This window comes from Scyliorhinus torazame, chromosome 3, assembly GCF_047496885.1.
Source record: "Scyliorhinus torazame isolate Kashiwa2021f chromosome 3, sScyTor2.1, whole genome shotgun sequence".
Taxonomy (NCBI): Eukaryota; Metazoa; Chordata; class Chondrichthyes; order Carcharhiniformes; family Scyliorhinidae; genus Scyliorhinus; species Scyliorhinus torazame.
Genome location: NC_092709.1, coordinates 263,326,275 through 263,349,216, shown reverse-complemented (window position 1 = coordinate 263,349,216; position 22,942 = coordinate 263,326,275). Strand labels below are relative to the sequence as shown.

General features: G+C 44.6%; 2 protein-coding genes across 2 annotated transcripts in view; one reads left to right on the top strand and one right to left on the bottom strand.

Annotated features, from left to right (window-relative positions):
• Positions 1–22,942, bottom strand: part of ca9 (carbonic anhydrase IX) — a 259,496-nt gene that overhangs the window by 4,973 nt on the left and 231,581 nt on the right. The gene's annotated exons all lie outside the window — the stretch shown is intronic.
• LOC140409088 (gamma-secretase subunit Aph-1b-like) overlaps positions 1–22,942 on the top strand; it is a 139,246-nt gene that overhangs the window by 114,091 nt on the left and 2,213 nt on the right. Inside the window, exons 5-6 of the mRNA XM_072497194.1 lie at positions 3,905–4,032; positions 11,535–11,658. Coding sequence (XP_072353295.1) covers positions 3,905–4,032; positions 11,535–11,658 — 252 coding nt within the window. The remainder of the gene's footprint in view (positions 1–3,904; positions 4,033–11,534; positions 11,659–22,942) is intronic.

Sequence of the window (22,942 nt, the reverse complement as noted above, 5' to 3'; positions counted from 1 at the left end):
CTTGAAACCTGACCACCATCAGATTGCAAGTCACTAAGGAGCTTCGCTGGGAGAACAGCAGTGGCTCTGTGGAAAATAACTATGCTTTTCTTTCTCGGGATGATGGCAGTCATGCTCACACCCCTGCCACTTGCTCAGTGTCATTTCTCTTGCCTGTCAGACAGCCATCAGCTGGGACACTGCTGCTGAGATAGACATCTTAAGCCCAGAACTGCTTGAAGTTGCAGTCGCTTTCATTGAAAGTCAGCAGCCTTCGATCACCCATGCTGCAGCCAGTGGGGTAGCATTGCACAGGAACACTAGGACAGGCAAAGACAGGCAAGGCAGGCATCAAGTGAATGCATAATTGTGATTAGTTTATTTTTGTGTGCGATTTAGCATGATTTCATGTGTTATGGTGGTTTTTATCTTTTGCATTGTGGGAATAGGACAATGATGGTCAGTGTCAGAGGTGCTGCATGGTAGCACAGTGGGTTTTTTAATTCAACATTGGGATAAGGGTATTGCTGGCTGGACCAGCATTTATTGCCCATAGCAGAGAGCATTTAAGAGTTCACATGTAGGCCAGACCAGGTAAGGATGACCGATTTTCTTAGTGAACCAGATGGGTTTTTATGACGACTAATGATGGTTTCATGGTGGTCATTAGACTTTTAATTTCAGATTTTTTAATTTGAGTTTAAATTCCACCATCTGCCCTGGTGGGGTTCGAACCCAGGTTCCAGAGCATTACCCTGGGTCTCAGGATTACTAGTCCAGCGACAATACCACTACACCACTGCCTTCCCTTAGCACCTGCTGCCTCACATCATCCGAGACGCAAGTTCGATTCCAGCCTTGGGTAACTGTGGAGTTTGCACATGTCTGCATGGGTTTTCTCTGGGTGCTCCGGTTTCTTCCCAAAATCCAAAGATTAGCAGCTTAGTTGAATTGGCCATGCTAAATTGCCCCTTAAAATCCAAAGATGTGCAGGTTAGGTGGGGTTACAGGCATAGGACGGGGAAGTGGGCCTGGGTAGGGTGCTCTTTTGGAGGGTCAGGGCGGCTTCGATGGACCGAATGGCCATTTTCTGCACTGCAGGGCTTCTATGGATTCTGTGGGAAGGTTGGTGAATGGGAAATTGCCATTGAGGTTACTGGTATCCCTCTTGAATTAATTGTCCATGTACAGTCCTTTCCACCTCTTCCTCTGCCCCTGCCGTCCCTTTCTTGTTCTTCTGCACTCCAGCTTCTCATTTGATAGCTGATGGCAGGAGAGTTCTTTTTCATGATGGTCAGATTATGCAGGATACAGCATACCGCCACAAACCTCGAGACTCGTTCAGCCAAGTACTCCAGGCTTCCTGCAGAGTGGTTCAGGCAGCAGAATTGTCACTTCAGCATGCCAATCACCTGCTATGTCAGCTGAGTCATGTAACCAGCAGTGACTGGGTTTGGTAGCCTAATGTTTAAGTTACTACACTAGCAATCCAGAGACCATGGCTAATAATCCAGAGTCTTGAGTTCATATTCCACCATGGCAGTTTGGGATTTTAGATTCAGTTAAATAACTCTGGAATAAAAAATCAATATCCGTATTTGTGATCATGAAACCACTGTATTATCCTAAAATAATACTGTATTCTTTAAGGAAGAAAACCTGCCGTCCTTCCCAGGTCTGGCCTCTTATGACTCCAGAACCAGACTCTTAGCTGTCCTCTGAATATGCCCTAGTAAATCACCTAGTTGTATCAAAGCACTGTGGGGGGGAAAAAACCCAAATCCTGCAGACTGCAGCAGTTTAAGAGGGTGCTTAACCATGTTCTCAAAGGCAATTTGCCCGTGACAGTCACATTCATAAATAAATTAAAATTTTGGCTCTTGTAGCCCAGTCGCCATTTTGGTTGAATTACAACTTGCACAGAAGACTGCTGAAGAACAAATGCCTCATGAATGTCATCAAGATACCAGGCTTTAATCTGCATTATGCGTGACCCAGGGTGTCTCACCTGCTGCAATGGAATTCTCTTTGGTTCAGATACATGGCAGAGTTGGCATGCAGCACCCAGACAATAAAGTGCATTGGCACCCCATACCACGGGGAAACCTGCAGTCCTTGAAAACCCTTGTGCTGATTCTGCATAATTTCCTCTGTCTCTATCAAAAGGGAATGGAATTAAGTTATCTCTCCCTGCCTAAAGAGCTTCCGTGACCTCCCTTCAGCAACGTTCTGCAATTTGTTTTTTAAAAATTTATTTACAGGATGTGGGCATCACTGGTTAGGCCAGCATTTACTGCCCATCCCTAGTTGCCCTTCAGAAGATGGTGGCGAGCTGCCTTCTTGAACCGCTGCCGTCCTTGAGGTATGGGTGCAACCACTGTGCTGTTAGGGAGGGAGTTCTAGGGTATTGCCCAGCAACAGTGAAGGAACGGTGATATATGTCCAAGTCAGGATGGTGAGTGACTTGCAGAGGAACCTCAAGGTGGTGGGGTTCCCAGGTATTGCTGCCTTTGTCTGTCCAGATGGTAGTGGTCGTGGGTTTGGAAGGTGCTGTCTGAGGAATCTTGGTGCGTTACTGCAGTGTATCTTGCAGATTGTACACATGGCTGCCGCTGTTCGTCGGTGGTGGAGGGCTGGAATGTCTGTGGAAGGGGAAGCAATCAAACGGGCTGCTTTGTCCTGGATGGTATCGAGCTTCTTGAGTGTGGTTGGAGCTGCACTCGTCCAGACAAGTGGAGAGTATTCCATTATACTCCTGACTTGTGCCTTGTAGATGGTAGACAGACTTTGGGGGATCAGGAGGCGAGTTACTCGCCATAGAATTCCTATCCTTTGACCTGCCCTGGTAGCCACAGTACTAATAAGGCTAGTCCAGTTAGTTGCTGTGAATATCCACAGCAGCTGCCTAGAAAGAGGCAAGACACATAAAGTTCATAGCTATGGTCACTTTCGCGGCCTCCGGTAATGTGGTCCTTTTTCTGCTCTGTGGTGTAAGCTGTGGTTGAAGCAGCTAGCAGATTTCGGTGGACTCTAATATTGGTTATCACTGAAGTTTAGGTAGACGAATTATTCTCTGAACACCCTGGATGACATCCCACCAAGAATTCTTATCTCCATTCTCCACACTGTTTTGGCAGTTGTCCTTCTCCGAATGGCTTCTCTTCATTCTCCTAATCTAGTTGTATTCCAAGGGGAAGGTCTAGTAATGTCTGGGAGAAACTACTTTGTGCAGATGCCTTGAAGCCAGCAGACAGTGCTTAAGCACATACACCACCACTTGAAACAACTATAGAAAGTACCAAAAAAGTTAGAAATGTAACAACAGCCAGAAGAAATAAACCAGCAACTAAACTGTATGATACCATTGTACATACCACTGATGACTTTTTTAATGCAGCTTACTGTCATGTTCAGCTGTGCAAGGCTGAGGGTGTAGGCCAGTTTGATTATAAAATGGCAGCGGTGATTGACATCATGACTACATGCTTCTGGTAGATCGAAGGTGCTTGCGAACTAACCACTTACCAATACAGTGTCAACCTCTGTTTGCAGAAGTAGCGTTTGTGCCGTGCGGATAACATTTTTGGAGCCTCGAGGTCCCTTGGCACCCAAACAACACCTACAACTGCAACCAAACCCAATTTCATTCCCTCCCCACCTTGTATTGTGACTGAATTTATGGCCACCAAGACAAAACTAGACCAAATGGACCCTTCATATTTGTTGCGTATAGATAACATCATACCTTTATTGTTGTAAAATAGTATGACTCCAACTCTCGTTGAGCACTGCCAAGAAATAATGCTTTGGATGAAATGATAGCCTCTGGAAACAGGATACATGTATATGCACTTGTGATGCTCTCTTGCAGTATGTTCTGTTATAATTCACCATTTCATTATACTTACATTTTTTTGTTTTGCAGCTTTTATGACCATGGCCATCATTCTGCTACATACATTCTGGAGTGTGCTGTTCTTTGATGGATTTGAGAATAAACGATGGGTGGCTGTTGTCGCAGTTATTGCAACACACTTGCTAGTGTCAGGACTGGTGAGGTTTCTACTCTTGGATCTGTTTCAGATGTAATGCATGGTAAAGTCTGTCTGAACTCCTCCTGTATTATATACCATTTGATGGTTTCCAATGCCTTCCCGAGGGCAATGAGGAATGGGTGACAAATGCTAGCCTTGTCAGCGATGCCAACATCCCACAAAAGAATAAAAAATTGTTAACTCCCAAACTAGGAGAATAGTTTTTCCCCATCTCTCCTATCTGTTCCTCTTGTATCTTTAAAAACTTAGCAAATCACCCCATAGCCTTAGTTTGTTTAATCTCTCACTATAGCTTCACCCTTGGAGCCCAGTTTTTATTCTGGTAAACCTACGTCGCACACCATCCAAGGCCAGCATATACTTCCTGTTAGTGGGAGAGGATCCCAAAGAAATCACTCAACGCCCAGGTCCTCGCATGAAACGGCTTATTTTGCCGTCGGGGAGACGACGTCTGTTAAATTCCCAGACCATCTCTCCACCGAATAAAGGAAAACATCCATTCTTATATTTTTCAAAACGGCTACACAGCCCATTTTGGCTGTACCTTTTCCAATAATATTGGTTATACATTGCATACATTAGTTACATATCCAATTGAATTTGACATTGCGTAAAGTGGGTTGGCCCCTTACCCCTGATTTCATGAAGAAATCGTTCATACTAACTGTTAAAGTTATTTTTCCTGCCTGCACCTGACCTTGGGCTGGCGAGGATACATAATGTTCTTTGTCCTGTGGAGTTGTTATCAGTCGCTGGTGAAGTCCTCCCTTGAACTCCCATGTCTGTTTCCCTTTCAATGCCTTGATATCCATCATTCTTGCCTTCCTGACTAGCTCTGCTGTCTGTAATTAAATGCTATTATTTATACTAGTTTGCAACTCAACTCAGGAATGTGGCTACTTCAGCTAAAAGCAATTTTGTGTCTTTTGCTAGTTCAGCTAACAGCCATATTGTATCCTTTCTGATATTAGTAATTCTTACATTATAAAATCACAAGCATTGTTTATAATCTATCTATTCCTACAAATTGCCTCTTATACAGGCATCTAAGCCAAAGGGTACCCTTTGTTTAAAAACCTTCTTTCTAAATCTGACTTCAACACTTCCTAAGCTGAGGTGCCCAGAACTTCCCACTGTACTCTAGGTGTGGTCTCAGTACTCGAGGTATGGTCTAACTGGGGCTTTGTAGAGAATTCCATTCTTCAAAATATACACCAACATTCCATTCTCTTCCAATTTCCAGTTCCCTATCCCTAACCGCCTCCTCTTTACCATGATGTCCAGTCCCTCTATACCTCCGTTCCCCACCAGGATGGTGTGAGGGCTCTCCGCTTCTTCCTCAAAGAGACTAGAACAATCCCCATCCATCACCGCTCTCCTCCGTCTGGGGAACGTCCTCTCACTGAACAATTTCTTCTTTTAACAGGTCTCATTTACTCCAACCAAAGGCATGGCTACGGGTACCCACATGGATCCCAGTTTTGCTTGTCTCTCTGAGGTATAGAATCAACAAAATTACGGTGCAGAAGGAGGCCATTCGGTCCATCGAGGCTGCACCGGCCCTTGGAAAGAGCACCCACTTAAGCCCACACCTTATCCCTGTAACTCAGTAACCCCACCCAAACGTTTTGGACACTAAAGGCAATTTATCATGGCCAATCCACCTAACCTGCACATCTTTGGGCTGTGGGAGGAAACCGGAGCACCTGGAGGAAACTCATGCAGGCACGGGGAGAACGTGCAGGCTCCGCACAGACAGTGACCCAAGCCGGGAATCGAACCTGGGACCCTTGAGCTGTGAAGCAATTGTGCTAACCACTGTGCTTCCATACTGCCCTTGTTCCAATCCCACAACTCGTTTATCGGTACATCAATGACATTCGGGGCTGCTTCATGTTCCCGTCAAGACCTGAAAAAATGTATTAATTTTGCTTCCAATTTCCACCCCGTTTTCACCTTCCCGTGGTCCATCTCCGACACTTCCTTGACCTTTCTATCTCAATCTCTATTTTGATGTCTACTAGTATCCACCAACTTCCACGGCTACCTCAGCTACAGCTCTTCACACCCCGCACCCTTTAAGGACTCCCATCCCATTCTCTCAGGTCCTTTACATCCGTCGCATCTGTTCTGATTATGCCACTTTCCAAAACTGTGCTGTTGGCATGTATTCATTCTTCCTTAATCAAGGTTTCATACTCACTGTGGTCGACTCATCTCCCGCACCTCTGCTCTCGCCCCTTCCCCTCTCTCCCAGAACCTGGATAGGGTCCCCCTTGTCCTTACCTTTCACCGCACCAACCTCTGCATTCAAAGAATCATACTCTGCCAGTTCCACTAACTGCAGCATGATGCCACCGCCAAACACATCTTTCCCTCACGCACACTATCAGCATTTCACAGGGACCGTTCCCTCCTGGATACCCTGGTCCACCCCTCCATCTCCCCCAACATCTTACCCTCTTCCCACGGCACCTTCCCCTTGACCTACTCCCTGCTCACCATTTTAGGGCCTAAACACTCTTTTCAAGTGAGGCAGCACTTCATGTGCACCTCCTTCAATCTGGTCGATTTCATTTGCTGCTCCCAATGCGATCTACTCTACACTGGCGAGACTAAATGCAGACAGGGTGACCTCTTTGCAGAACACCTCTGGTCTATCCGCAAGCAGGACCTAGACCTACCTGCCACTTGCTATTTTAACTCACTGTCCTGCTCTCATGTCCACATATCTGTCCTCTGCCTGCTGCAATGTTCCAGTGAAGCCCAGCACAAACTGGAGGAACAGAACCTCATCCGATTAGGAACGCTACAGCCTTCTGGACTTAACATTGAGTTCAACAACTTCACACTGTGAACTCTTTCCTCCACCTTCACCCCATTTTCATTTCTATCAATTTATTTCCATCAATCTGTTTTTCCCTCGCCATTGTCCCACTCCCCCCACCGCACTTGGGGCATCTGTTCCTAGTTGTCCTTTGACACACTGCTCACCTTTGTCCTGCCATTAACGCATTCTGATCTCTTAATGTGCCACTATCAGCACCCTTCTTAGCTTTGATCACCCTCATTTATATTCCCTTTGTCTTTCTGTCCACGGCATCTTTGTCAATCTCCACCTATCGCTGCGCCCTATCCAGCCCCACCGCTCCACGCCACATCCACAACAGTATAAATCAAACCCTATTTCCAGTTCTCTCTAGCTTTGACAAAGAGTCACCAGACTCTAAATGTTAGCTCTCTTCTCTCCACAGATGCTGTCAGACCTGCTGAGATTGTCCAGTATTTCCTGTTTGTTTCAGATTCCACATCCGCAGTAATTTGCTTTTATATTCCGTTCTCTTTTACATTCTCGATAACAGTTGGTTTGGTATCTTCTCCCCAGCGTAGAAATGGCGAGGCCAACTTTAATGATGGAGCCTAAGAAATCAGAGCAGGAGCGCAGCATACAATCTCTCAAACCTGCGCCATAATTTAATGATCACTGCAAATTTTACCTCAACACTATTTTTCCATGCAATCCCCATTTCCCTTGCAGAGTCCAGAACTAAACATTCAGAGCTCCCTTGGGTGAAGAATTCTAAAGATTCGGAACCCTCTGAATGAAAGAACTCCACCCCATCTTGGACTCTGGGTAAGGGTCCATCATGTAAGCTTATGCACCCAGGTAAATTACTTAGACCATAAGACCATAAGACATAGGAGCGGAAGTAAGGCCATTCGGCCCATCGAGTCCACTCCGCCATTCAATCATGGCTGATTTCAACTCCATTTACCCGCTCTCTCTCCATAGCCCTTAATTCCTCGAGAAATCAAGAATTTATCAACTTCTGTCTTAAAGACACTCAACGTCCCGGCCTCCACCGCCCTCTGTGGCAATGAATTCCACAGACCCACCACTCTCTGGCTGAAGAAATTTCTCCTCATCTCTGTTCTAAAGTGACTCCCTTTTATTCTAAGGCTGTACCCCCGGGTCCTAGTCTCCCCTGCTAATGGAAACAACTTCCCTACATCCACCCTATCTAAGCCATTCATTATCTTGTAAGTTTCTATTAGATCTCCCCTAAACTCCAATGAATATAATCCCAGGATCCTCAGATGTTCATCGTATGTTAGGCCTACCATTCCTGGGATCATCCGTGTGAATCTCCGCTGGACCCGCTCCAGTGCCAATATGTCCTTCCTGAGGTGTGGGGCCCAAAATTGCTCACAGTATTCTAAATGGGGCCTAATTAATGCTTTATAAAGCTTCAGAAGTACATCCCTGCTTTTATATTCCAAGCCTCTTGAGATGAATGACAACATTGCATTTGCTTTCTTAATTACGGACGCAACCTGCAAGTTTACCTTTAGAGAATCCTGGACTAGGACTCCCAAGTCCCTTTGCACTTCATCATTATGAATTTTGTCACCGTTTAGAAAATAGTCCATGCCTCTATTCTTTTTTCCAAAGTGCAAGACCTCGCACTTGCCCACGTTGAATTTCATCAGCCATTTCTTGGACCACTCTCCTAAACTGTCTAAATCTTTCTGCAGCCTCCCCACCTCCTCCATACTACCTGCCCCTCCACCTATCTTTGTATCATCGGCAAACTTAGCCAGAATGCTCCCAGTCCAGTCATCTAGATCGTTAATATATAAAGAGAACAGCTGTGGCCCCAACACTGAACCCTGCGGGACACCACTCGTCACCGGTTGCCATTCCGAAAAAGAACCTTTTATCCCAACTCTCTGCCTTCTGCCTGACAGCCAATCGTCAATCCATGTTAGTACCTTGCCTCGAATACCATGGGCCCTTATTTTACTCAGCAGTCTCCCGTGAGGCACCTTATCAAAGGCCTTTTGGAAGTCAAGATAGATAACATCCATTGGCTCTCCTTGGTCTAACCTATTTGTTATCTCTTCAAAGAACTCTAACAGGTTTGTCAGGCACAACCTCCCCTTACTAAATCCATGCTGACTTGTCCTAATCTGACCCTGCACTTCCAAGAATTTAGAAATCTCATCCTTAACAATGGATTCTAGAATCTTGCCAACAACCGAGGTTAGGCTAATTGGCCTATAATTTTCCATCTTTTTCCTTGTTCCCTTCTTGAACAGGGGGGTTACAACAGCGATTTTCCAATCCTCTGGGACTTTCCCGGACTCCAGTGACTTTTGAAAGATCATAACTAACGCCTCCACTATTTCTTCAGCTATCTCCTTTAGAACTCTAGGATGTAGTCCATCTGGGCCCGGAGATTTATCAATTTTTAGACCTCTTAGTTTCTCTAGCACTTTCTCCTTTGTGATGGCTACCATATTCAACTCTGCCCTCTGACTCTCCGGAATTGGTGGGATATTACTCATGTCTTCTACTGCGAAGACTGACGCAAAGTACTTATTTAGTTCCTCAGCTATTTCCTTGTCTCCCATCACAAAATTACCAGCGTCATTTTGGAGCGGCCCAATGTCAACTTTTGCCTCCCGTTTGTTTTTAATGTATTTAAAGAAACTTTTACTATCATTCCTAATGTTACTGGCTAGCCTACCTTCATATTTGATCCTCTCTTTCCTTATTTCTCTCTTTGTTATCCTCTGTTTGTTTTTGTAGCCTTCCCAATCTTCTGACTTCCCACTTCTCTTTGCCACATTATAAGCTTTCTCTTTTGCTTTGATGCATTCCCTAACTTCCTTTATCAGCCATGGCTGCCTAATCCCCCCTCTGATAACCTTTCTTTTCTTTGGGATGAACCTCTGCACTGTGTCCTCAATTACTCCCAGAAACTCCTGCCATTGCTGTTCTACTGTCTTTCCCACTAGGCTCTGCTCCCAGTCGATTTTCGTCAGTTCCTCCCTCATGCCCCTGTAGTTACCTTTATTTAACTGTAACACCTTTACATCTGATTCTACCTTTCTTTCAAATTGGAGATTGAATTCTACCATATTATGATCACAGCCTCCTAAGTGCTCCCTTACTTTAAGATCTTTAATCAAGTCTGGCTCATTACATAACACTAAGTCCAGAATGGCCTGTTCCCTCGTGGGCTCCATCACAAGCTGTTCCAAAAAGCCCTCCTGTAAACATTCAATGAATTCCCTTTCCTTGGGTCCACTGGCAGCATTATTTACCCAGTCCACCTGCATATTGAAGTCCCCCATGATCACTGTGACCTTGCCTTTCTGACATGCACTTTCTATTTCGTGGTGCATTTTGTGCAGAGGTCCTGACCACTGTTAGGAGGCCTGTACATAACTCCCATTATGGCTTTTTTGCCTTTGTGGCTCCTCAACTCTACCCACACAGACTCCACATCATCTGACCCTGTGTCATTTAGTGCTATTGATTTACTTTCATTCCTAATTAACAAGGCAACCACGCCCCCTCTGCCCACCTCCCTGTCTTTTCGATAGGTTGTGAATCCCTGGATGTTTAAATGCCAGTCCTGAACCCCCTGCAACCATGTCTCTGTGATGCCTACCACATCATACCTGCCAGTCACAATCTGGGCCACAAGCTCATCTACCTTGTTCCGTACACTGCGCGCATTTAAATATAGCACCTTTAATTCTCTATTGACCGTCCCTTTTTGGTTTCTTAGTGTGGTGGACCTTGATTTACTGAGCCTTTCCATACACTCTCATATTTTGTGGGATGGGACTATCGTAACCTCTCCTGAGTTTTGTCTTTTTGTGCTTTTTTGTATTCCTAAGCAGCTACGCTTCCCACTGATTACTTCACCTCTTGGTTCCCTGACTTTCCCTTCTTCTCAGCATCTATCCTTTCAAGCACCCTCCGAGTCCTATTATTTTCATTTGGAGCAAAGAACAAAGAAAAAAATGAACAGGCCCTTCAGCCCTCTAAGCCTGTGCCATGATGCTCTTACTTGGTCCGTATCCCCCTATTTCTTCCCTATTCATTTACCCATCCAGATACTCTTAAATGTTGCTAATGTGCCTGCTTCCAACACATCCTCTGGCAGCACGATCCAGGCACTCACCCCTCTGTGTGGAAAAACTTACCCGCACATCTCCCTTAAACGTTCCGCCTCTCATCTGTCATTCTTCCATCACCGAGAGAGTATCGACCCAATGTGCTCAGCCTCTCATTGTAGCCAAAGGACCAAGTATCCCCATCAGCATTATGGATCATGTGGGATCTTCCTGATCTGCTTTTTAACTACCCATGTTCTTGCTAAATGACACCAACCCGGAATCCACCATGCATTCCTTGTTCCATGTAAAATACTGTGTTGTGCAGCTGTGCAAAAGATTATTTCAAGTTGTTGTGCTTTGAAAAATATGGCTGCTCGCTATTATAGTCCATTCTGCTTCTGTGTAGTGTCATTGAGGAGATTCTCTTTGAAGCATTTCAGGATGTTCGGGTGTTTGAGGTACCATTGCATGTATAAATTTTTCTCGGCGATGCAAAATCATTATTTTATATTGCAATTTCAGCCCAACAAATAGACATACTGTATAGCACATATTGGACACTGTTTATTCTTTCTAATTCTCCAGACATTTCTGAATCCAGTGTACGAAGGCAGCCTTATTCCAGCATTCGTGATTATGGTCCTTATGGCAGCTTGGGCTTACTTTACAGCAGGTGGATCATTGCAAAATCTTCAGCACTTCTTCATGTGTAAGTCCATTTTATTCAGATTTTGAGTTAAAAATAATAATCGTAAAGGAATTCTCATACTAGTTTTAAATATTTACTAGATTCACCACCTTTATATTGTAGAAACAGTTTGAAATATTTTACAGAAAAAATGTTTAATTTTTTTCATGGACACTAAAATAGAGAATAATGGAGAGGTTGCAATTAGAGATTTGCTGAAAGATTTCGGTCAGTTATGCAATTGGGCATATGGCAAAATATTTTTTGCTGACATATAAAGTAGTGCATGTTAGTTGAAAATCTGAAGTGTAAATATACAAAGGAAGGGACAGTATTTCAGGATTAGCTTGTGGGGGGGCATGGGATGTTTGTCACTTTCAGTGTACAAGCACAAAGTGTGGGCGGAATCTTGCCTGCTGCCAATCAGTGCTCATTTGAGCGTGAAATTCCAATGGGGGCGTCGGAATTAGCGGGGTGCATTCGTTGAGCCCCCGCCATCTGAAAATCTCAGACCCTGGTGTGCCTAATTTCAAAAAGGTCTTGGATGATGTCCCAGACTAAAGGCTATTAGTAAAATTTAGAACTGTAAGGGCTGTTGGTAAACCCTAGGAGTAACTAAACAATGGACTTAAAGGGCACGAAAAAAAGATTTGCATTTATGCAGTTCCTTTAACGTAGGAAAATGTATCAAAACTCTTCAGAAGAGCATTATCAAATTTGACAAAGACCTACATGAGGAAAAATTGGGGCTAGTGACCAAAGGCTTGGTCAAAGAGATAGGTTTTAAAGCAAGAGAGGGAATAGAGAGATGGGAACGTTTGGAGGGAATTCCAGAATTTAGGGCCCAAGCATGGGTCAAAGAACATGGACTCATTAGAAGGCTTGTATGGCTGCTTGTGGGCAGCACAAGAGCACAGTGGGTGGGCAGCATGGTAACACAGTGGTTAGCACAGTTGCTTCACAGCTCAAGGGTCCCAGGTTCGATTCCCGGCTTGGGTCACTCTCTGTGCGGAGTCTGCACGTTCTCCCCGTGTCTGCGTGGGTTTCCTCCGGGTGCTCCGGTTTCCTCCCACAGTCTGAAAATGTGCTGGTTCGGTGGATAAGCCATGCTAAATTGCCCTTCGTGTCTAAAAAGGTTAAGTGGGGTTACTGGGTTACGGGGATAGGTTGGAAGCATGGGCTTGGGTAAGGTTCTCTTTCTAAGGGCTGATGCAGACTCGATGGCCGAATGGCCTCCTTCAGCACTGTAAATTCTATGATTCTATGGATGGGGCATGGGAGTAAATAATGTCTCAATGGTTGGTTTTGGTGCCCCTTCTGCATTTCTCTAATGTAAATTATTTAAATGCAAATGATTTAAAATGATCAACGGGGTCAATACAATAAGGCCATATTTGCAGATGATTTAAAACTTAGATGTGTTGGAATTTAAAGTGAGGAAATGTAAGTATAAAAAAGTAACAAGCACTTCACTATTGGATAGATTGGTTCCAGCACAGAAGGAGATCACTTGTCCCTGTACCGTAAGATCAATGCAGCAAATTCCACTCCTCTGCCTTTCACCTGTAATCCTGCAAATTCTTTCTCCTCTTGTGCATACCCAATTCCTTTTTGAAAACCATGATTGAATCTGCTTCCTTACCATCTCGAGCAGTGCATTCCCGACCCTGATCACTCGTGACATTTTTTTTTTCTCGTGTTACCTTTGGTTCCTTTGTCAATCATCTTTAATTTGTGTCTGCTGATTTTTAATCCATGTGCCAAAGGGAATTGTTTCTCTATGTACTCTGTCTAGACTTCTCATAATTTTGAACACCACTTTCAAATCTCGTTTCAACCTTTTCTAAGGAAAATAAGCATAGCTTCACCAGTCTATCCATGTTAAGTAACGGTAAGAAGTCTTGCAACACCAGGTTATAAGTCCAACAGGTTTGTTTCAAATCACCTGTTGGACTTTAACCTGGTGTTGTAAGACTTCTTACTGTGCTCACCCCAGTCCAACTCCGGCATCTCCACATCATGTTAAGTAAGATTACAGACTTGTAACGTGACCATGCTGGAATGAAAATATCTCCAGCAGCTCACTGGATAAATACGTCTTATGGTTCAATTCTGAATCTTTGTTGAATTCGCTAATATCAACCAGAGGATTGCAGTTGGCTTCAGGGAAAAGACTTGAGATAAAGGAATTAAATTTTAGCTTGAACAAAAATTTCAAACTAAAACGAATAGCATTTCAATGCAAACAAAAATAGACAAAGTGCATGTATTGCAGCACTGTGAGAAAGCAATTATGTCACAGGAAGGTATGGTTTGGCTATAAACTGGGCAGGAATGAAAAAAGAATGCATTGATTTTTTTTTTTTTTTAAATTTGGAGTACCCAATTCATTTTTTTCCAATTAAGGGGCAATTTAGCGTGGCCAATCCACCTAACCTGCGTATCTTTGGGTTGTGAGGGCGAAACTCACGCAAACACAGAGAATGTGCAAACTCCACATGGACAGGACAGTGACCCAGAGCCGGGATTGAACCTGGGACCTTGGCACCGTGAAGCAGCAATGCTAACCACTGCGCCACCGTGTTGCCCTTAAATGCATTGATTTATAGTATTTTGAGCAGAGAGTATCTGCAAGAAATAAGGGAGAATAGCAGTATTACTGAAGATGAGAATATGTTTAATAGTGTTAATTTACACAGAAAAATGGATAGAGGTTAAAAAGGGGATGGTGGGGTTGCAGTACAGACAAAAGTAGACCTAATTATGCGATGGTACTTAAAGAGTAAATTTGTAGACAGATCAGGGAAATGAATAAACCTAACAGAATTATTGTTCTGGTATATTTAATTATCCACTCATTGATTAGAAATTGTGTGAGTAAATGGTGATATTGAAATAGAATTCTTAAAATCAATGCAGAGCTCCTTCCTTTAGCAGTATATTTGTATACCTACATGGTGAGAAAGTGAAAAAAGATATTTACTGCGGATGCTGGAATCTGAAACAAAAACAGAAAATACTGGACAATCTCAACAAGTCTGACAGCATCTGTGGAGAGAGAAGGGAGCTAACATTTCGAGTCTGGATTACTCTTTGTCATCGAGTCATCCAGACTCAAAACGTTAGCTCCCTTCTCCACAGATGCTGTCAGAACTACTGAGATTGTCCAGTATTTTCTGTTTTTGTTGGTGAGGAAGTGAATTAGTCTAGGTTTGAGTAGTGAAAATGTATTGGGTAAATAAATGAAATGTTGATGGGCACTTCTTAAATAGTGACAATAATGCAATCAGGCTTCTGGTTCACTGTGAAAGCAGGAGCATTAATATGAAAACAAGGGTGCTAGATTTAAGTAGAGTAGGTTTTGAAAAGATTAGTGAGGTAGCTGAGGTGAGGTGGCGTATTGTCGATGGATCACCAAGATATTTTTAAATAGATTACATTAGTTCAGAATAAAAGTTGCAATTAACTATACAATATCTAAGGGCATCAAGGTGGCGCAGTGGTTAGCACTGCTGCTTCAGAGCACCGAGGTCCCAGATTTGATCCTGGCTCTGGGTCACTGTCCGTGTGGAATTTGCACATTCTCTCCGTGTTTGCGTGGGTTTCGCCCCACTACCCGAAGATATGCAGGATAGGTAGATTGGCCACGCTAAATTGCCCCTTAATTAGGAAACATGAATTGGGCACTCTAAATTTAAAAAGAAAGAAAGAAAAAAATATATACAATATCTAAAATTCAAGTAGGGCCTATTTTTGTGATTGAAACAGATGTGATTAAAAATGAGAGAATATGGCAAAGTAAGCAGAGATGCAGGGCTGGATTCTCCTGAAATTAGGGAGACACTGTACAGGGGCGAAAATACCACTTGGGACCTGATTCTTGAATGCAAGTCCCCATTTCTGAGATTTCCTATTTTCAGCAGTGCCTTTCAAAAGTATGGGTTGGTTTGGATCACGAGCCCTCACCCTGCACTCATGGCCTGACCAGCTCCATTGTGGGGAAAGGCGTGTCCTAGTCCGTCGCTTTTTTCATGGATTCAGGCCAACTTCACAGTCAGTTCACAGCTCCTCCGAGGTGTTGTGAACCATAGTTTGCATGAAGGATCCTTTTGAAGGATCCTTTTGAAAGGCAAGTTCAAAAGGTCCTCTTCGTGACCCAATGCCATGTTATGGCATTTCCATGTCCATTCACCCACTATACACCTGTGTAGAACCAATGAACCCTATAGTGACGAAAAAATGTGTTGGTAAAACTTTAAATAACAAGTAATTTATTGATAACTTGAAAAACTCATTTTTTACAGGCCAATAAAAGTGTGAATTTTCTAGACTCCAGTATCAATAGCAGACACTGCAAGCACTTGAACCATCTTTATCTTGTGTAAATCAACATTGTGAAATTGACAGAAAAGACAAAAAGTAGTGCTGTCAGTCGAGCAATATTTTTCCTGGGGATCAGGTGTTTTAGTACTCTAATGAATTGCTGGGCTCTCAGCCAAGCTTCATAAGCCAGCAGAACATTGATAGAACAATGAACAAAGAAAGGCACAGCACAGGAACAAGCCCTTTGGTCCTCCAAACATGCGCCAACCATGCTGCCCATCTAACCTAAAACATTTTGTACTTCTAGGGCCCATATCTCTCTATTCTTCATGTATTTGTCAAGAAAAATCAATATCGTACCTGCTCCCACCACCTCCATAAAAGTCAATATCGTACCTGCTCCCACCACCACCTCCGGCAGCAGGTTCCAGGCACCCATTACCCACTGTGTTTTTAAAAAAAAAAAAAAAACTCCCTCGCACATCTCTAAACTTTGCGCCTCGCACCTTAAACCTATGTCCCCTCGTAATTGATTCTTCCACCCTGGAAAAAGCTTATCCAATCTCTCCTCCTAGCTAATGCCCTTCATACCAGGCAACATCCTGCTAAACCTCTTCTGCACCCTCTCCAAAGACTCCACATCCTTGTGGCGACCAGAATTTTTTGTTTTCAGAAAACATTTTATTGAACCATTTATAATTTGAACATTAAAACATTCCAAACAGCAGAACGGTCCGACACACGCAACAACATCACAATAACACACCCAACTCTTCCCCCCCCCCCCCCCCCCCCCCCCGAGCCTACCTCCTGCCTGCCCGTATATTAGATTCCCTATCCTTATTCTACAATGCCATGCCTCCCTTTTCACCCCCCCCCTTTCTGCTGACAGTCAGCAGTCAGTTTTCCTTAAAGAAGTTGATGAATGGCTGCCACCTCCAAGTGAACCCCTGAATTGAACCTCTTAAGGCGAACTTAATCTTCTCCAGCCTGAGAAACCCTGCCACGTCGCTGACCCACACCCCTGACTTTGGAGGCTCCGAGTCCCTCCATCCCAGGAAAATCGGTCCCCAGGCCACCAGGGAGGCAAAGGCCAAAACATCGGCCTCTCTCCCCTCCTGGGCCCCCGGATCCTCCGACGCCCCAAATATTGCCATCCCTGGACTCTGAGAAACCCTCCCTTCCAGGACCTCTGACATGACGTCTGCAAATCCCTGCCAGAATGCCCTCAGCTTCAGACACGCCCAAAACTTGTGTATGTGATTCGCCGGGCTTCCCCCACACCTGTCCTCCACCTCCTCAAAAAGCCTACTCATCGAGCCATAGTCATATGAGCCCTATGGATCACCTTGAACTGGATCAGGCTAAACCTGGCACACAACGAGGATGAATTGACTCTCCTCAAGGCCTTTTCCCACAGTCCGACTTCCAACTCTCCTTCCAACTCTTCCTCCCACTTCCTCTTCACCTCCCCGATTGGACCCCTTCCCACTCCATCAATTCCTTATATTTACGAGACCCTCCCCAACCCCTGTTTTTGACATCACCTTATCCTGCAGTCCCTTTAAAGGGTGGCGAGGGAAGCTTGGAACCTGCCTCCGGACAAAGTCCTATACCTATAGGTACCAAAATCCGTTCCCACTCAGCAACTCAAACTCCTCCTCTAATCTCTCCTGGCTCGGAAAACCCTCTTCAATGAAGAGATCACCAAATCTCTCAATCCCTGCCCGCTGTCACCTCCTAAAGCCCCTGTCCAGCCCTCCCGGAACAAAATGGTGGTTGTCACAGAACGGTGACCACACCGACGCCCCCTTCAGTCTCATGTGCTGCCTCCGTTGCCCCCACACCCTCAGGGCTGCCACTACCACTGGGCTTGTGGAGAACCGAGCCAGCGAGAACGGCAGAGGTGCCGTTAACCAAGCCTCCAAACTCATACCTTTTACAGGATGCCGCCTCCACGCGCTCCCACACTGACCCACCCCCCACTACCCACTTCCTAACCATAGATATATTCGCCGTCCAGTTATAATTAATAAAATTCGGATGGGCCAAGCCTTCCATCCCGCGCTCCCGTTCCAAAAGGACCTTCCTCGCCCTGGGCGGGGGGGGGGGGGGGCATGGCAAATAGTAATCTCGTCAATGACAGGGGGAGCATGTCCCACCTGCGGAGGTCCCTTTTCATTTGCTCCACTTCCCTTCCCAAATTTAACTTATGGAGCTGATCCCAGTCCCTTGCCACCTTCATCCCCAGGTACCTAAAACTCCTTCCCACAACTTTAAAGGTAACTCCCTCAGTCTCCTCTCCTGCCCCCGTGCCTGGATCGCGAACACCTCCCTCTTACCCATGTTTAATTGTAGCCCGAGAATCTACCAAATTCCTCCAATATCTCCATGATCCCAGCCATCCCCCCCCCCCCAACGGGTCTGTTATGTAAAGGAGCAAGTCGTCCGCGTAGAGCGAAACCCTGTGCTCCACCTCTCCTCTCACTATCCCCCGCCAGATGTTCGATGACCTAAGCGCCATTGCCAAGGGCTCTTTAGCCAGGGCAAACAGTAGTGGGGAGAGCGCCCCCTAGTGGTGACTAGAATTGAACACTATACTCCAAGTATGGCCTAACTAAGGTTCTATACAGCTGCAGCATGACTTGCTAATTTTTATACTCCATGCCCTGTCTGATGAAGGCGAGCATTCTGTATGCTTTCTTGTCTACCATGTCCACCTACGGTACCACTTCCTGTGACCTGTGGACCCAGATCCCTCTGCCTGTCAATACTCTGCCATTTACTGTATATTTGCCACCTGTATTAGACCTTCCAAACTGCATTACTTCACATTTGTCCGCATTTATCTCCATCTGCCATCTCTCCACCCAAGTCTCTAACCGATCTATATTCTGCTATATTCTCTGACAGTCTCATTGCTATCCACAATTCCACTGACCTTTGTGTCGTCCGCAAACTTCGTAATCAGACCAGTTACATTTTCCTCCAAATCATTTTTATTTACTACAAACAGCACCGGTCCCAGCACTGATCCCTGTGGAACTCCACTAATCAAAGCCCTTCATTCAGAAAAGCACCCTTCCACTGCTGCCCTCTATCTTTATGACCGAGCCAGTTCTGTATCCATCTTGCCAGCTCACCTCTGATCTCGTGTGACTTCACTTTCTGTACCAGCCTGCCATGAGGGACCTTGTCAAAGGCATTACTGATGTCCATGTAGACAACATCCACTGCCCTACCATCATCAATCATCTTCACTTATCAAAAACTCAATCAAGTTAGTAAGACACTACCTCCCCTTCACAAAACCATGCTGCCTCTCATTAATACGTCAGCCTACTTCCAAATGGGAGTAAATCCTGTCTCGCAGAATCCTTTCCAATAATTTCCCTACCACTAACTTAAGGCTCACCGGCCTGTAATTTCCATGATTATCCTTGCTACCCTTCTTAATCAAAGGAACGACATTAGCTATTCTCCAGTCCTCTGGGGCCTCACCTGTAGCCAGTGAAGATAAAGATTCCTGTCAAGGTCCCAGAAATTTCCTCCCTTGCCTCCCTCAGTATTCTGGGGTAGATCCCATCAGGCACTGGGGACTTATCTACCTTAATGTTTTTCCAGATGCCCAACACCGTTTTGATCTCGATGTGCCCCAAACTATCTACACACCCTTCCCCTGGCTCATCATTGACCAAGTCCTTTTCTTTGATGAAAACTGATGCAAAGTACTCATTTAGTACCTCGTCAATTTCCTCTGGCTCCACGCATAGATTCCTTCCCATGTCCTTGAGTGAACCAACTCTTTCCCTGGCTACTCTTTTGCTCTTTATATATGTATAAAACGCCTTGGGATTTTCCTTAATCCTGTTTGCCAATGACTTTTCATGACCCTTTTAGCCCTCCTGACTCCTTGTTTAAGTTCCTTCCTACTTTCCTTATATTCCTCACGGGCATTAACAGTAAAATAAATCATACCACAATATGCTATGCATAAATAAAACTGATCTATTGGTTGTGTGCAGTTTTTCTGCCTTATGATTTTTTTCCCGGGGCCCCATATTTTACCAGGGTCCTTGGTGATAGACCCTCTAGACTTCTACATTAACGTGTCCCAGGATGATCGGATATATTGTTGAAGGCTAATATTTTGAGAATGAGGCAAACAGTTTTAAAAAGAGCTTGTAATTCTTCCAATCTGCAAACTTGATTCCTAGTTCCTGAACAGAAAGTTACATGATAATAACAAAAATCTATTTGTCGGATTTGAATATGAAAGTTTGAAAAAAAGCGAGGTAAAGAGCAGAAGAGTTTAGCTGAAAATCTACATGTTAGTGTTGCAGCAACAAAGGAAAAGTGAGATCTCATTTTTATAACATCTTCCAAATCCTGAGGGTGTGGCAATGCACTTGCATAGATACATAGAAGATAGGAGCAGGAGGAGACCTTTTGGCCCTTTGAGCCTGCTCCGCCATTCATCACGATCATGGCTGACCATCCAACTCAATAGCCTAATCCTGCTTTCTCCACATAGCCTTTGATCCCATTCTCCCCAAGTGCTATATCCAGCCACCTCTTGAATGTATTCAAAGTTATAGCATCAACTACTTCCTGTGGTAATGAATTCCACAGGCTCACCACTCTGAAGAAATGTCTCCTTATCTCTGTCCGAAATGGTTTACCCTGAATCCTCAGGCTGTGACCCCTGGTTCTGGACACACCCATCATTGGTAACATCTTCCCTGCATCTACCCTGTCTAGTCCTGTTAGAATTTTATACGGCTCTGAGATCCCCCCCTCATTCTTCTGAACTCCAGCGAGAACAATCCCAACCGAGTCAATCTCTCCTCATATGACAGTCCCGCCATCCCTGGAATCAGTCTGGTAAACCTTCGCTGCACTCCCTCGAGAGCAAGAACATCCTTCCTCAGGAAAGGAGACCAAAACTGCACACAACACTCCAAGTGTGGCCTCATCAAGGCCCTGTACAATTGCAGCAACACATCCCTGCTTCTATACTCGAAATTTCTTGCAATGGAGGCCAACATACCATTAGCCTTCTTTGCCGCCTGCTGCACCTGCATGCTTACCTTCAGCGAATGGTGCACAAGGACACACTGGTCCCGCTGGACACTCCCCTCTCCCAATTTACAACCATTCAGGTAGTAATCTGCCTTCCTGTTTTTGCTTCCAAAATGAATAACCTCACACTTATCCAAATTATACTGCATCTGCCTTTTGCCCACTCGCCCAACCTGTCCAGATCTTGCTGTGGGATCCCCACATCCTTGTCACAATTCACCCTCCCACCTAATTTGGTAACATCTGCAAACTTTGATATGTTACATTTTGTTTCCTCATCCAAATCATTAATATATATTGTGAATAGCTGGGGTCCCAGCACCGATCCCTGTGGTAGCCCACTGGTTACTGCCTGCCAATTTGAAAAGGACATTAATCCCTACTCTTTGTTTCCTCTCTGCCAACAAGTTTTCTAGCCACCTCAATACATTTCCCACAATCCCATGCGCTTTAATTTTGCACAATAATCTGTTATGCAGGACTTTGTCAAACGCCTTCTGAAAGTCCAAATATACCACATCGCCTGGCACCCCCTTGTCGACTGTACTGGTTGCCTCGTCAAAGAATTCCAACAGATTTGTCAAGCATGTTTCCCTTCATAAATCCATGCTGACTCTTGACTGATCCTGCCACTACTTTCGAAATGTTCCGCTATAAAGTCCTTGATAATGGATTCAAGCATTTTCCCCACTACCGGTGTTAGGCTTACTGGTCTATAATTCCGTGCTTTCTCTCGACCTCCCTTTTTGAATATCTGGAGTGACGTGAGCTACCCTCCAATCTGCAAGGACAGTTCCAGAGTCGAGAGAATCCCGGAAGATTACCACCAATGCATCCATTATTTCCAGAGCCACCTCCTTCAGCACCCTGGGATGCAGATTCTCAGGCCCTGGGGATTTATCCGCCTTTAATCCCATCAGTTTTCCCAGCACCATTTCTCTACTAATGTTGATCTCCCTCAGTTCTTCCCTCTCACTAAACCTTTCATTCTCCAACATTTATGGGATCTGATTTGTGTCCTCATTTGTGAAGACAGAACCAAAGTATGTATTCAATCGCTCAGCCATTTCTTTGTCCCTTATTATGCATTCCCCTGTTTCTGTCTAGTGGGCCTACATTTCTCTTTACCAATCTCTTTCTCTTCACATATCTGTAGAAACTCTTAGTGTCAGTCTTTATGTTGCCTGCAAGTTTCGTTTTGTACTGTACTTTCCCCATCTTAATAAATCCCTTCGTCCGTCTTTGCAGAATTCTAAACTGTTCCCAATCCTCAGACCTATTATTTTTCTTGGCCAATCTGTATGCTGATTCCTTGTATCGGACACTATTTCTAATTTCCTTTGTAAGCCATGGATTGGCCCTCTTACCCCCTTTGCTTTTGTGCCAGACAGGAATGAACAGTTGCAGTAGTTCCTCCATGCGTTCCTTGAATGTTTGTCATTGTCTATCCCCTGTCATCCCTTTAAGTAACTCTCCCCAATCTATCAAGGCCAACTCGCACCTCATATCCTCATAGTTCCCTTTATTAAGATTCAGCACCCTACTCTCCAAATCAACTACTTCACTCCATCTTGATAAAAAAATTCTATCATGTTATGTCGCTCATCCCCAAGGGGTCTCATACAGCCAGATTGGCAATGATTCCCTTACTTACACAGTACCCAGTCTAAGATGGCCTGCTTTCTAGTTGGTCCCTCCACATATTGGTCAAGAAAACCATCCCGTATACACCAGGAATTCCTCCTCTACGGCATTGTGGCTAATTTTATTTGCCCAATCTACGTGAAGATTAAAGTCACCCATGATCACCGATATTCCCTTATTACATGCATCTCTAATTTCTTGTTTAATGCCATTCCCAACTCATCAGTGCAGTTTGGGGGTCTATATATGACACCCA